The 12531-nt window shown below is 49.5% G+C and overlaps 1 protein-coding gene across 1 annotated transcript in view; it reads right to left on the minus strand.

Annotated features, from left to right (window-relative positions):
- coro7 (coronin 7) overlaps positions 1 to 12462 on the minus strand; it is a 78845-nt gene extending 66383 nt beyond the window's left edge. The window contains exons 1-7 of the mRNA XM_076143103.1: positions 12282 to 12462; positions 10981 to 11077; positions 10734 to 10814; positions 10560 to 10630; positions 9675 to 9861; positions 8539 to 8615; positions 5059 to 5109 (exon numbers count right to left, since the gene is read on the minus strand). Of these exons, the coding sequence (XP_075999218.1) occupies positions 5059 to 5109; positions 8539 to 8615; positions 9675 to 9861; positions 10560 to 10630; positions 10734 to 10814; positions 10981 to 11077; positions 12282 to 12341 (624 nt within the window). The 5' untranslated portion in view covers positions 12342 to 12462. The remainder of the gene's footprint in view (positions 1 to 5058; positions 5110 to 8538; positions 8616 to 9674; positions 9862 to 10559; positions 10631 to 10733; positions 10815 to 10980; positions 11078 to 12281) is intronic.
- Positions 12463 to 12531: the final 69 nt, after the last annotated feature.

A 12531-nucleotide genomic window follows, 5' to 3' on the forward strand; every position in this document is an offset into this window, starting at 1 on the left:
TTCAAATAAAGAGAAGACCTGTAACAATAATCACTCTTAAAACCTTATTATGGTGATTATGGTGACGTCAAACATGTTGATGTGTCACTCAAACATCTGTCAGTACCGGGGGCAGCCAGCAGGGGGCCGGTTAAGCACATATCCACATTTGAAGTGATGATCCGTGAGGGAGCTCGGTCCCCTCTGAAGCTCGCTTGCCGCCTTAGAGTTCAAGTATGAGTCATTTTCTCCTTCTTCTTCTTCTTCTTCATGGATTTCCATCTGGTTCCGCACATCCTGGTTCAAACTAAACTCCTTTCCGGCCGCCACAGAACGTCTTTGTGCTGCCTAATACACTCCACACACACTGAGCTCACCGCGCCTGCTGCTAGTTTATTCTGCCTGTAATACCGCCCCCCCCCCCCCCCCCACACACACACACACACAAACAAGTGCATCCACCTCCACACAAACCCCAAACACAGACACATACTTCTAATTAGAACAATAAACAGACACACAGATAACACAGATGCACCAACGTATTTGATTTGGCCAAAGCCACGTGTGGAAAAACACACACACATGCACACAGACGCCCACACACACACCGGTGAGTGCAGTCTGTGTGTTTCATGGCAGGGTATGAGAGATGGTATGAGCCACCTATAGCAGTGAAACCGCGGTGCTTTTCCTTGGCTCTGCCTGGCGTTCCCCGCTCGGGTCCAAACCCATTCCGGCCCGTGGTTCCTCTCTAATTTCACCCAAAGCAGCAGAAGCCGGAGCCGAAAAGTAGGAATCTGGCCCCCACGTCCAGCAAACTTATTCCCTTTTCCTGTCTCCCTCCTCTTCCAGAGACCACAGATCGACAGCTCTACGGCCAGCGCGGGCCCAAAACTATGAGGGGTATTTTCAGCACTGTAATTTAAAGCACACATGGTACGCACACACACACACACACACACACACACACACACACACACACACACACACACACACACACACACACACACACACACACACACACACACACACACACACACACACACACACACACACACACACACACACACACACACAGAGATCCATGCATCACTATTTGGTAGAGATAAGCATACAGTGAGACAGGCGAGGGCACACAGCTGAGGTAGGAGCAGCACCTCATCCTGCAGCGTCCCGGGTCATGAGGCACAGCAGGGCAGAGGCCTGAGTGCACGGGGGCGCACGGAGGGAAAGGCAGCGGAGGCCAGTATGGGGACGTTATGGCAGCAAGACAAGAAGTAGAGCAGCTACGACCGTAAGGAAATGAGTCTAAGATACAAATCTGCACACATGAAGGGAAATGTAAAGTTTAACTTCACATATAAAAGGGTGGATGACGTCGTTTGCTTTGGTTTAGTTTAGTTCATTTATAAATCATTTAGTTATTGATTAATAAGACTTTCCTGAGGCTTGTTACTTCATTACTTTATCTGGATGCTATTTCATTATTTGCAAAGTCAAATCATAGCGACTTATTAACAACAAACTGAAACCAGAAACAGAAACTTCCCCTGAAGCTTTGACGTTGTTTTCTTCAGACGAACGCTCCGTTTACACCGAGCGCCCAATAATTTCAGATGTAAAATCTTTCTGGAATTTTTAATCCAAACAAAGCTGTGCCAGACTGTTCACAATTTAGGGCTACGTGTAGTAAAAAAAGTGTAAACACAGCGACTCTCCTTTAAGGGACGGCCGAAAAAGAAAAGGAGAAAAACGTCGACCAAAACACAAAACACACAATTAAAACAAATCTAATGTGAAATTCTATCTGCCCCTCGGCGGTGTGACAGGGAGCAGAGGTATGTCACACACACACACACACATACACACAAGTATGCCAACTACCTAAATACACCCGTCTGTGCCCGGTGCACAGACACACACACACACTGATTACAGATGTAGTTTATGCTGCTCCTCCTGTCCAAGACCTTAATTACCCTGCACAGGCTTATTTCCCATAAATACAGCGGCTCCGGGCTGTAATTAGGGCCTATATTTACCCCACCTGGCTAGAAGGGGAAGCCGGTTCAGTGTCGGCCACAGGGATGAGACAGCCCCACTCTGCTGCCATGGGTGGACCCGGGACACGGCTGGACACGTGACGGAGACTCAACCAATGACTGGCAGGGGCGTGGCTTTATCCTGAGGACGAGGGACGACCAGGGTCCTCAAACCGGTTTTTGAAACAGTCCACATGTGAGTTTTACTTGAGGTCAGAGATCTTGAAGAATGCCAGCAAAATGCAGCGACAAATGAAATTACAATATATTTGACAGCTCATCGCTAGTAAACAATAACTTCATTTACACAACGCACATTCAACTAGACAGTCTGGTATCTCAGCGGAGGGAAGGCGCCATTTCCAAGTGATAAAACTGGGATTTCCCAATTGTCCAACACCCACATGTGATTGGACGGGAATACAGGCGACTGAAACCGACGCCATGTCATAGATACACACGCACGTTCAATTAGTGGTGCTACAGTAAAGAGTTCAGAATCACAGAGTAAACAAATGAAAGTGCAGATTTTTTAGGGGGCAGGCCGTAAAGTCGAGCAAACCGCAGGAGCGCCTCGACTCTAATAGCCTCCAGCTTTGGCCAGATACGTTTTCATAGAGGAGCTGCGGTTTGCGTTGATGAGCGTAACTGACCGACTCTCATCTGAGGAGACGCACAGGCCAGGCCGCGCCACTGAGGTCACACACTGAGGTCACGCACTGAGGTCACACACTCACACAGCCCCGGACGTGTCTCTGCTCGCCGCCGTTTACGCTGCGGCCGCACAGCAACTGACTGATCTCAATGTGATCAGACATCAGGTACCAAACGAAAACCCACTTTTCTGCCCTTTCAGCGTAACCACAGAGACGATCCAGGATATTGTTTTATTAGGTGTGGCGTCCGTGCAGGAATGAGAGACTTTGCATCGTGTTTCAGATTCATCAGATTCAACCCTTAAATCCCAAGATGGGGGAGTTAATCAGAGCAGCAGACATGGTAAAGCGCTCAGGGTGAGGCCCCGCCCACTCCGAGGGCTCCTAACAGACGGTGACGGGAAGGCACGGGGAGAGAAAGGGGCAGAGGAATGCAGAAGTCGAGAAAGGTAGAAGAAGCATATGTCTGCGGGCAAACTGAAGGTAGAACAAGAGACGACCTTGGGAGGAGAAAGAGAGAGGGAAGAGAGAGGACATGAAAGACATAAAAGCAAAGGAATAGGAATCCTTTAAGAACTTTGATCTGGTCCCAAGCCCTCTTTGGTTTTTGAGGCGGTGAGGCCAAGCAGAGGTGGAGAGCTGCTGACTCAGGCCTCCCTCATCTGGCCTCCACAAGAGAGTGAGACCAGAGGGATTAATGAGAGAGAGAGAGACAGACACAGGGAGAGAAAGTGACACACAGGGAGAGAGAGAGACAGGGGGGAGACAGGGGGGGAGACAGAGAGAGAGAGAGAGAGAGAGAGAGAGAGAGAGAGAGATAAACAGGGAGTAAGACGCAAGACAGACAAAAAGAGAGAGAGCGACAAACAGGGAGTAAGACAGACAAAGAGAGAGAGACAAAGTGAGAGTTCTGGTTCCTCAGATTCAGAGATACAGCATTTTGTCTCATGGTGTCTTGTCGTATCGGTCAGGTGGTTCTAAACTTGTGTCCATTCATGTGTGACATCACTGCAACAACACTAAATGAGGATTCTCAATCTAGACTTCATGTTCTGGTCTTTCTCTCTCTCCTTCTCTCTCACTGCCTGTCGCTCTTTATGGTCAAACTACCTAATGAAGGCTGGAATATCCCCCCCACCCCCCTTCCCCCTCCCCCCAAAAACCACCAGTAACCACTTGGCTCCCAGTGGAGAGGCAGCTTGAGACAGACAGACAGACAGACTCCACCCTAAACTGATTCAATCTAAACTAAATGAGACGCTTTAACCATGATTTACATACAACATCAGTATAATTTTATTTGAATGACGCCAACTTGATTGGTTAAACACAAATGCTGAGCGGCCCAGAGACCTGGGAAAGTGTTTAGTCGGGCCCAGTCTGGAGCGCCGGGACGTGGCGTCACCGTGTCCACGCTGTAAAAGCGATGACGAAGAGTCGAGCCGAGACGTTTCACTGAGACACACCTGATGTAAACATCCAGGCTGAGACACGAGAGGGACGCAGTCAAACTCAACTCCTGCTCCGAAAGCAAACACGCAACACTGTGCATACACACACACCCACACAAACAAGTAAGTGTGCAGCAAAGAAACGTGTCTGCAGAAACAACACACACGTCACATACATCAGCAGACAGACACACACATGTACGCGGCACACGCGCTCTTCCTCGCTCCTCGTCTTCACCGCCATACAAGGTGCTGTGCCTCTCAGGTATGTTGAGCTCTAATATTTAATCTGCCGGAGCAGGTCGTGTTTTCAGAAGCTTCACCGTGTTTACAGACCAAAGACTCGCCATCTCCGTAATGAAATCTCCCTGGGAGGTCCGCTGAAACCTGTGAGAACATTTGCCAAATTGACCAGCCTCTCATGCCCCCCTCCCTTCATCTTCATCTTCCCTCTGCACACACACACAACACACACACACTCTCACAGTATTTCCTCATTGCTGCTGGGTGTGATGGAGCCCTGGTGGCTCAGCAGAGTGATTTCCAACAAGGAAGTAGCGTTCACGGTCGTGGCGGTGCAAGCGTGGGACGAGCGTGGGACGAGCGTGGGACGAGCGTGGGACAGGCACCCGTGGGAAGAGAGCCGCGAAAACAACATGTGTACCAGGTCCATAAATCAATAGGAGATGAATTACTGAGGGCAGCCAGCAGCCAGCAGCCCGGGTTAATGTCAACATGTTTATCACTGGATGCAGTGGGAATAAAAGCACAGTGTGTGTGTGTGTGAGTGTGCGTCTGTGTGTGTGTGTGTGTGTGTGTGTGCGTCTGTGTGTGATATTTAGGTGTGTTTACGCTCCTTCCTGCCTGTCTGGTTTATTCTTGAAGCAGTGTGATGGTGAATGAGAGGAGACAGACGGAGGGACTCACCTGGACAGGGGTCAGCTGGGCTCTGGGGTCAAACACTCGCAGCATCTTGTCCTGCACAGCAGAGGAAGACATTAGACACGTTAGAGTGAGACTGAAGAGACCCGGACAGGTGTCACCGTACGATACGACACTAAAAGAGCCTCAAACCTGCCTGGACTGCACAGTGACAGGGAGTATTTAGATTATTAAAGAAGTTACTAGTTTTGAGTTTGAATCTGAAAACTGGAAAAACTGAACTTCAACTAATAATAAATCAAATCATAATTGGGCCAAATTGGACATGGCTCATCCATTCTAAAGACTTATTAGAGTAGAGAAAATGAAGGTTATGGCGTTCTGATCTGGAAAGAATTTAAACTCTTTAATGCTCCTGCATCATTAAGCTCCACACACACATCAGCTTCATCTTTTGGTTTTGGGGTGAAATGCTCTTCTCTGTTGCTTAAAGCTCAACAAGCTGACTTCATGGCCACCATATCTCCAAAGAGTTACCAGTCAACACGGCACATTAACTGGCAACTTGGTTAGTAGTAAGCCGAGGCCTCATGGTGGCACACACACACACACACACACACACACAGGCTCTCTCTCTGCAGAGGCCTTGTTTATGACAGGGCTCTGATCATTAGTAACGGTAATCCCGTGACCTCTCTGTGGCCGTGTGCAGCTTGACCTCAGTCAACCCAACCGGCATTTGGCACGAATCAAAGCAGCCAATCAGAGCGGCTCCTGCGTGATTGAGAGGAAATGAGGCCTAATGGGACCAGGCTGTGACCGGGCGACGCACGTCTGCGGCCGTGTCACTCAACTCGGGCCGCGCCGCCGTGATCACAGCGGCTCTCTGACATGCGGGGCTGATAGCAGGTAATAATAAGGGCTTAGACCAAAGCAGGCACACACACTTAACGCACATTTAACTGTCGGAGGGAATCGGGAGGCTGACAGTGACACATTCAAGCACACACACACACACACACACACACACACACACACACACACACACACACACACACACACACACACACACACACACACACACACACACACACACACACACACACACACACACACACACACACACACACACACACACACACACACACACACACACACCACGCAGCATAAATGCAGGCATCACATGTGTCACAGGAAGCGTGTTATCGTAGCAGGATGAAATCAAAGTTCAACCAAACAATCAGTGTGTGTGTGTGTGTGTGTGTTTCTCCTCATCCTGCTCCAACTTACACATCTGCTCCAGCATCGACACACACACACAGAATTATCAGCTGGAATAGCAAACAGGTTTCCTAATATACAGATTCTCTCTTATACATTAATGTGTGTGTGTGTGTGTGTGTGTGTGGAACCAGCCCACCCACAGCTATGATGCTCCATGCCTCGATCTAGGGGCCTCTGTGACCTCAGCCTAAACCAAAGGTTCAGAGAGCTGTTTCACACACACACACACACACACACACAACTAGAATTTATTTGCACACACACAAACACCCTCAACAAATGTACACACACACCACACACACGCTGACAGTCTACTTGTTGCCGTGCAAACAACAACATGTGAGGAGGAGAAACTATCTGGCTGTGCAAACACACAGATGAGGGTCAGTCACACACAGATGTGCCCACCATGCAAACACACACTCAAACAAGCAAACACACTCTCTGAAGCCTCTGACAATAACCCATCCAAACACAAACACACACACACACACAGTGAACCAGATCAACTCATAAATGTACAGATGGACGGCCCAGATATGTGTGTGTGTGTGTGTGTGTGTCAATGTGTGTGTGTGTGTGTGTGTGTGTAGAGGCAGCAGCTGTTTAATCAGAGTGACGGAGCACTTTCCCTCATTCTCAAGCTGCTGCACAATGAGTTTTCACTTCAGCGTTTACATATATGTAAACACACACACACACACAGACACAGACAGACACACACACACAGAGAGAGAGAGAGAGAGAGAGAGAGATGCTGGGAAACTTCTCTGCTCACTCATCAAACACACACACACCCCTGACAGCCTCCCGTCTCCCACGGTCAGCCCTGTCGCAGCGTCCTGACTGGATCCGTCTGAATCTTCTCATCGCTCAGACCGTGTGACTCTGTTTAGTTACGAAGTGACAGGAACACACTTTGGAAACTGAAGGTGAGCTGAGGACCATAAATGTTCTCACACCTCATTTGTCCACTAAGCGTCTCCCTCTCGCCTCACCCTCCCCCTCACCTGTAGATCTTCTCCCTGTGGTGCCTCATGAACACACACACATCACACACATCATCTCCCTCCATCCAAACCAGGCTGGTCCTGATTCCTGCTCTGGAGGGCGGTGGTCTCCCCTCCTCTCTCCCCCCCTCCCCCCCCAGCTGAGCCCTGCGCCCCGGTGTTTACCCTTCAGAGAGCCGGGGGATTGGACCCACATGTTGGCAGGCCCTATTTGCTTTAATAAGCTGGATTGGAGAGATTGAAGGGGGTTAAATGACACCAGAGCCCAACAGGGCAGGAACGTCGGAGGCCCCCGGCTCTGATCCTGGCTCACGTTTCTCCCTTTCTTTCTCTCTTTCTCTCTCTCTCTCCCTCTCTCTCTCTTTTCGGAGGCCGCCTTGTTCTGCTCAGGCTGCTGGTCAGGGTGGTCGCTCTGGTCGGGACAATTATCCTGTCAGAGTGAATGTCCTGATTTGGACGTGGCTGTGATGGACGCAGTAATTTGTCTCTTGTCAGAGCAGAGACAAACTGGAGGGATTAGACTGACACACACACCTGCTGCACACACACATTAGGGCAGAAGTGAAGAGGACTTAAACTTATCTGTCAATCAACGACTGTGTGGATCTTTGTGTGGTTTTTAAAAAAACACAGTCAAGTGAACAAACACAGAAACACCTGATAAATAAATGATGTAAATCTCCTCTGATAAAACACCACAAACTATGCAAATAAAGCAAAAATAACCTCATGAAACTCTCAAATCCTTCTCTCTCTGGCGCCTGCTCATAAACCCACACCACCTTCCTCCTCAAGCCTAATGCAAAAGTCTGCGAGCTGTGTGATTATTTCCTGGTGACAACGAGGCGTTTGGGCCTCACAGATGCCTGCAAATCAAATCGCTCTGATAATTAGAACCCCAATTATCATGTTTCCAGTCTGTCAGGGAAAACCCCAGGATCCTGAGCTGCTTTGTCATAATTATTACTGGATTTACAACAAATTTGTTATTGGATGTTTTTACGTCAGAGTGTTTCCACGTGCATTATTCTGCTCGCTTGTTTATCATGTGATCCCCTCCCGTGTTTACGAGCTCTGCCTGCGTTGACAGTTTGATGGAAGACTTTCTCATATTTGCTGGCTCTAAACGGAAGCCAGTGTCCACTATACCACAGAATCTGAGACTTTAGCTACATCTAGTGGTCGAAATCTGCAACTACAACTTGACGGTCGGAGGCTTTGAGTTGCTCACCTTGCAGGAGGAGGCCAGCAGGGAGCCGTCCTGTTTCCAGCTCAGACTCTGCAGCTGGTCACCGTGCTGCTCCAGAACTGAAGAAACACACACACACACACACACACACACACACACACACACATGCATGCATGTCACACAGGTGGGAGGAGGTCAAGGGTGCAGCTTCATGTTAGACAAGGGAAAACTATTTAGGGAAAATAAAGGAAATGGCCACAGAATGAAACACAAACGACAAGACCGAGACAAAGCACACACATGTAACGACAAAGGTCACACAGAGGTCACACGAGTACAAATGCAGGGAAGCCATGAAGCCATGATGAAGCGTGTGGACGTACAGGATGAAGACGACAAAGAATAATAGAGATCGTTTACACAAACAGGTTGATCAGATGTCCTTTCAGGTGCGTTGAGAGGAAATGAAGAGCGACAGACGCATTACATTACTGCAGTGCCACTGTGTGTGTGTGTGTGTGTGTGTGTGTGTGTGTGTGTGTGTGTGTGTGTGTGTGTGTGTGTGTGTGTGTGTGAGGTCAAACAGATGGAGAGAGACGAGCAGTGACTTCACAGCACGACAACATTCAACATTCAGCTGCAGACTTTCCTCTATCATATCTCACTCTGCAAACACAACTCAACACCACAGATGAGGGATGGGGGGTAATGAGAGAGAGTGTGGGTGTGTGTGTGTGTGTGTGAAGGGGGGGTGGGTGAGTCAGCAGTGAGCAGCAGCAGCCAGGCCAGCTGACATGGAGGGGAGGGAGGGGGTGATCTTTGTGTGGGGGGGGGGGTGAGGCCAGAGGAGAGTGATTATAATCCTGAGGCCAGTCCAGAGAGACTGGGACCAGGGCTTGCAAACTGGAACTTTACCTCTGCTGCTCCAGCACTTAGACAGAGCCACACGGCTGTAAAACGTAGGCAACGTCAGTCACAGACAGTCCCACAACAAAAAAACAACGCCAAACAAACCATAACTCACTCTATTCCAGATATACAGTATGTTACACACTGAGACACAACAATACACAACAACAACTGAAGACTGGTAGACAAAAACTAGATTGTAACAGAGACAGTGTGTGATGTGAAACTAATCAATCAGTCCAGGGATGTTAACGTTCAGCTCGTCGTACCTGCGAGAGGCGAGTCCTGCCTGCTGGTGTCCCAGATGAGGGGGCGCTTTGAGGCCCCGACGGCCAGCAAGCCGGAGGAGGTGGGGTGGAACAGAACCAGCTCCAGACCGCCCTGACCGGGACTCAGGGTCAGGTCTGCTGAGCTGGGCTGCTCCTGTTCCGGATCACACACGTGCCACAGCTTCACCTGCACCACCACAGAGAGAGAGAGAGGGAGAGAGAGAGAGAGAGAGAGCGAGAGTGAGAGAGAGCGAGAGACAACAGTGAAGATGTACATTCAACTGGTCTACCTACGTTCACACATGAAGCACAATTAAGACTTTCACAACAGTGTGTCTGTGTGTGTGAGTCAGAGAGAGACAGACACAGAGAGACAGACAACCAGACAAACAGACAGCGGTGTACGCGAGCCTGAGGCGGTTTGTGTTTCCACGGGTCCCTGAGGTAAACCGTGCTGCTGAGTCTGAGGATGCAGACTCAGACTCAGCAGATTCCAGTAAGCGAGGCCACCTGTGGCTGAGGATAAAGTGCTGAGGGGAGGCAGTATTACCTTACACACACACACACACACACACAGAGAGCAGAGAGGTTCATGATGATCCTCCAGGAACAACAGAGGAGAAGAGAAGAAAGATGAACACGACAAGTTCAGATCAATTCAAGGATGGATGGATGGATGGATGGGTGGATGGATTGATGGATGGATGAGTGGATGGATGGATGGATGGATGGATGGGTGGATGAGTGGATGGATGGATGGATGGATGGATGGATGGATGGATGGATGGATGGATGGATGGATGGATGAGTGGATGAGTGGATGGATGGATGGATGGATGGATGGATGGATGGATGGATGGATGGATGGATGGATGAGGACCTCACCGTCTCATCTCTGGAGCAAGTTGCCAGGAGACTTTCATCGAAAGGAGAGAAGTCCATATCAGTCACCACATCTGAGGCAGAGAAATGAAAAGGAGAGACACCAGAGCAGGTCAGAGGTCAGAGGTCAGGAGGGGCTGCGACACAGCGACATGCAGACAAACAAACAAACAGTACCGGCATGGCAGGAGATCTGAGTGACCGTCCACTGGCCGTCCGAACCAGGATTGACGGAAGAGAGACCCAGCATACTGCCACCTGCAGGCAAAGGACCGCAAACACATCACTGACATCCATCCTGCTTTAAACACACTTCCTGGGATTCCTGACAGATGCTCAAAGTGCCACATATCCTAAAATGTCCTTCCAGCTCACCGTCTGATGTTGTGAAGCTCAACAATACCTGTATAACAATGGGACTTACCGGCATGCTCTGTGCTGAAGGCCACCATCTTAGCGCTGGCTTTGATGTGGTTCCCCTGGCAGGAGTAGGAGCCGGCACGCACATTGGCGATCCAGCCCTGAAATATCACACACACACACACACGGAGGGAGAGATGGAGGAGATCAAAGGGGATCAAACAAGTCAGAAAGCTACGGGGCTGGAGTGTGTGAGGCAGAGAAACACAAGAGCTCACAACAACACAAGAGCTTCATCTGATCTGCTGCACTTGGCTGGAACACATGTCTACACACACACACACCTCTACTGTGCCTAAATATCAAATACAAATGTGTGTTTTATCTGCGACACACGTGGATTCTCCAGTGTTTACAGGCCCAAGTTGCTGTCACTGCGACATAAAGGAATGTGAAGACTGAAGAGAAAAACAACCGAAAACAGGAAGGATCTGGCTGAGCACACTGCTGTAAGTGTTGAGGAAGAGGAAGAGCTCCCTGCACTGCACAGCCCAGCTCGTAAAAAGCTCTTTCATAATGTTAACAAGGCAGGATCGGCAAGAGAGAAGAGGCTGTTCAACACGCTGCTCCACTCCGCTGTGTGTGTGTGAGTGTGTGTGTGTGTACTGAGCAAATATCACACCACAACAAAATTGTTTTGACATTTCTGACCTTTTCTGATTTGTAAACACACACACAGAGTTTTGTGTTGCAGTCTGGTGCAGCAAACTTCACTCAGAACTGGAAAGAAAACAATGAAATTGGAGCGAGTGGAGCCTCTGCCTCATCTGAAGAACGCCTCTCCATTCAATCCTTTCTTCACCCATTTTCTCTCTCATGACAGCACATGCCAGACATTTGACTCCCTCAGGAGGAAGAATGCCGGGTTACATAACACACCAGAGGAGCGTGTGTGTGTGTGTGTGTGTGTGTGTGGGACATTCCTACACACACCTGACAGGCATCAGTTCGCCTATCAGGTGTTTGAATCCCTGCTGTGACTCATAATGTGTAGTCTGCGAGTTTACGAGACCACGTGACAGCAACAAAAGAGATGTTTTGTTACAGTGACATGATGACGATGGTGATGATGAACGCTACTGCAACATCCGATGAAGGCTACCTGCCCTGTAAAATCACATGACACGTTGTTGGGTGCGCGTGTGTACGTGCGTGTGTGTGTGTGTCTGAATGCTATGCAGCTTCCCAGATGCAGGAAGTTGTGCATCTCCTCCAGGCGTCACCCGCTTTAACAGCGCGGCCAGTAACCGATGCTAACGTTAGCACGGAGAAGTATATGTACCCAAACGAGTGCGAGCTACTCACATCCTTCTTGGGAACTTTTGGGGTGGTGTTTTTGAATTTGGAGGTCTTAAAGCGGTTCATGCTGTCCTCTCGGGTCGACTTTGGTGCCTTCCGGGTGCCTGTGTGGGGCTCCTTGCTGCTCTGCACAGAGACGCTGCTACAGCTGACAGCTCAAACTGGCCGCGTAAGGGGGCGCTCGCTTTGCTTACCCTCAACTCTCCGGTCGCGCGGAGCTTCCCGCCTCAATGGTTCATAACTCACAAAAACGTTC

The sequence above is a fragment of the Genypterus blacodes genome, unplaced genomic scaffold, assembly GCF_046128005.1.
Source record: "Genypterus blacodes isolate CSIRO-AG114 ecotype Tasmania unplaced genomic scaffold, CSIRO-AGI_Gbla_v1 ptg000022l_1, whole genome shotgun sequence".
NCBI classification, from domain to species: domain Eukaryota; kingdom Metazoa; phylum Chordata; class Actinopteri; order Ophidiiformes; family Ophidiidae; genus Genypterus; species Genypterus blacodes.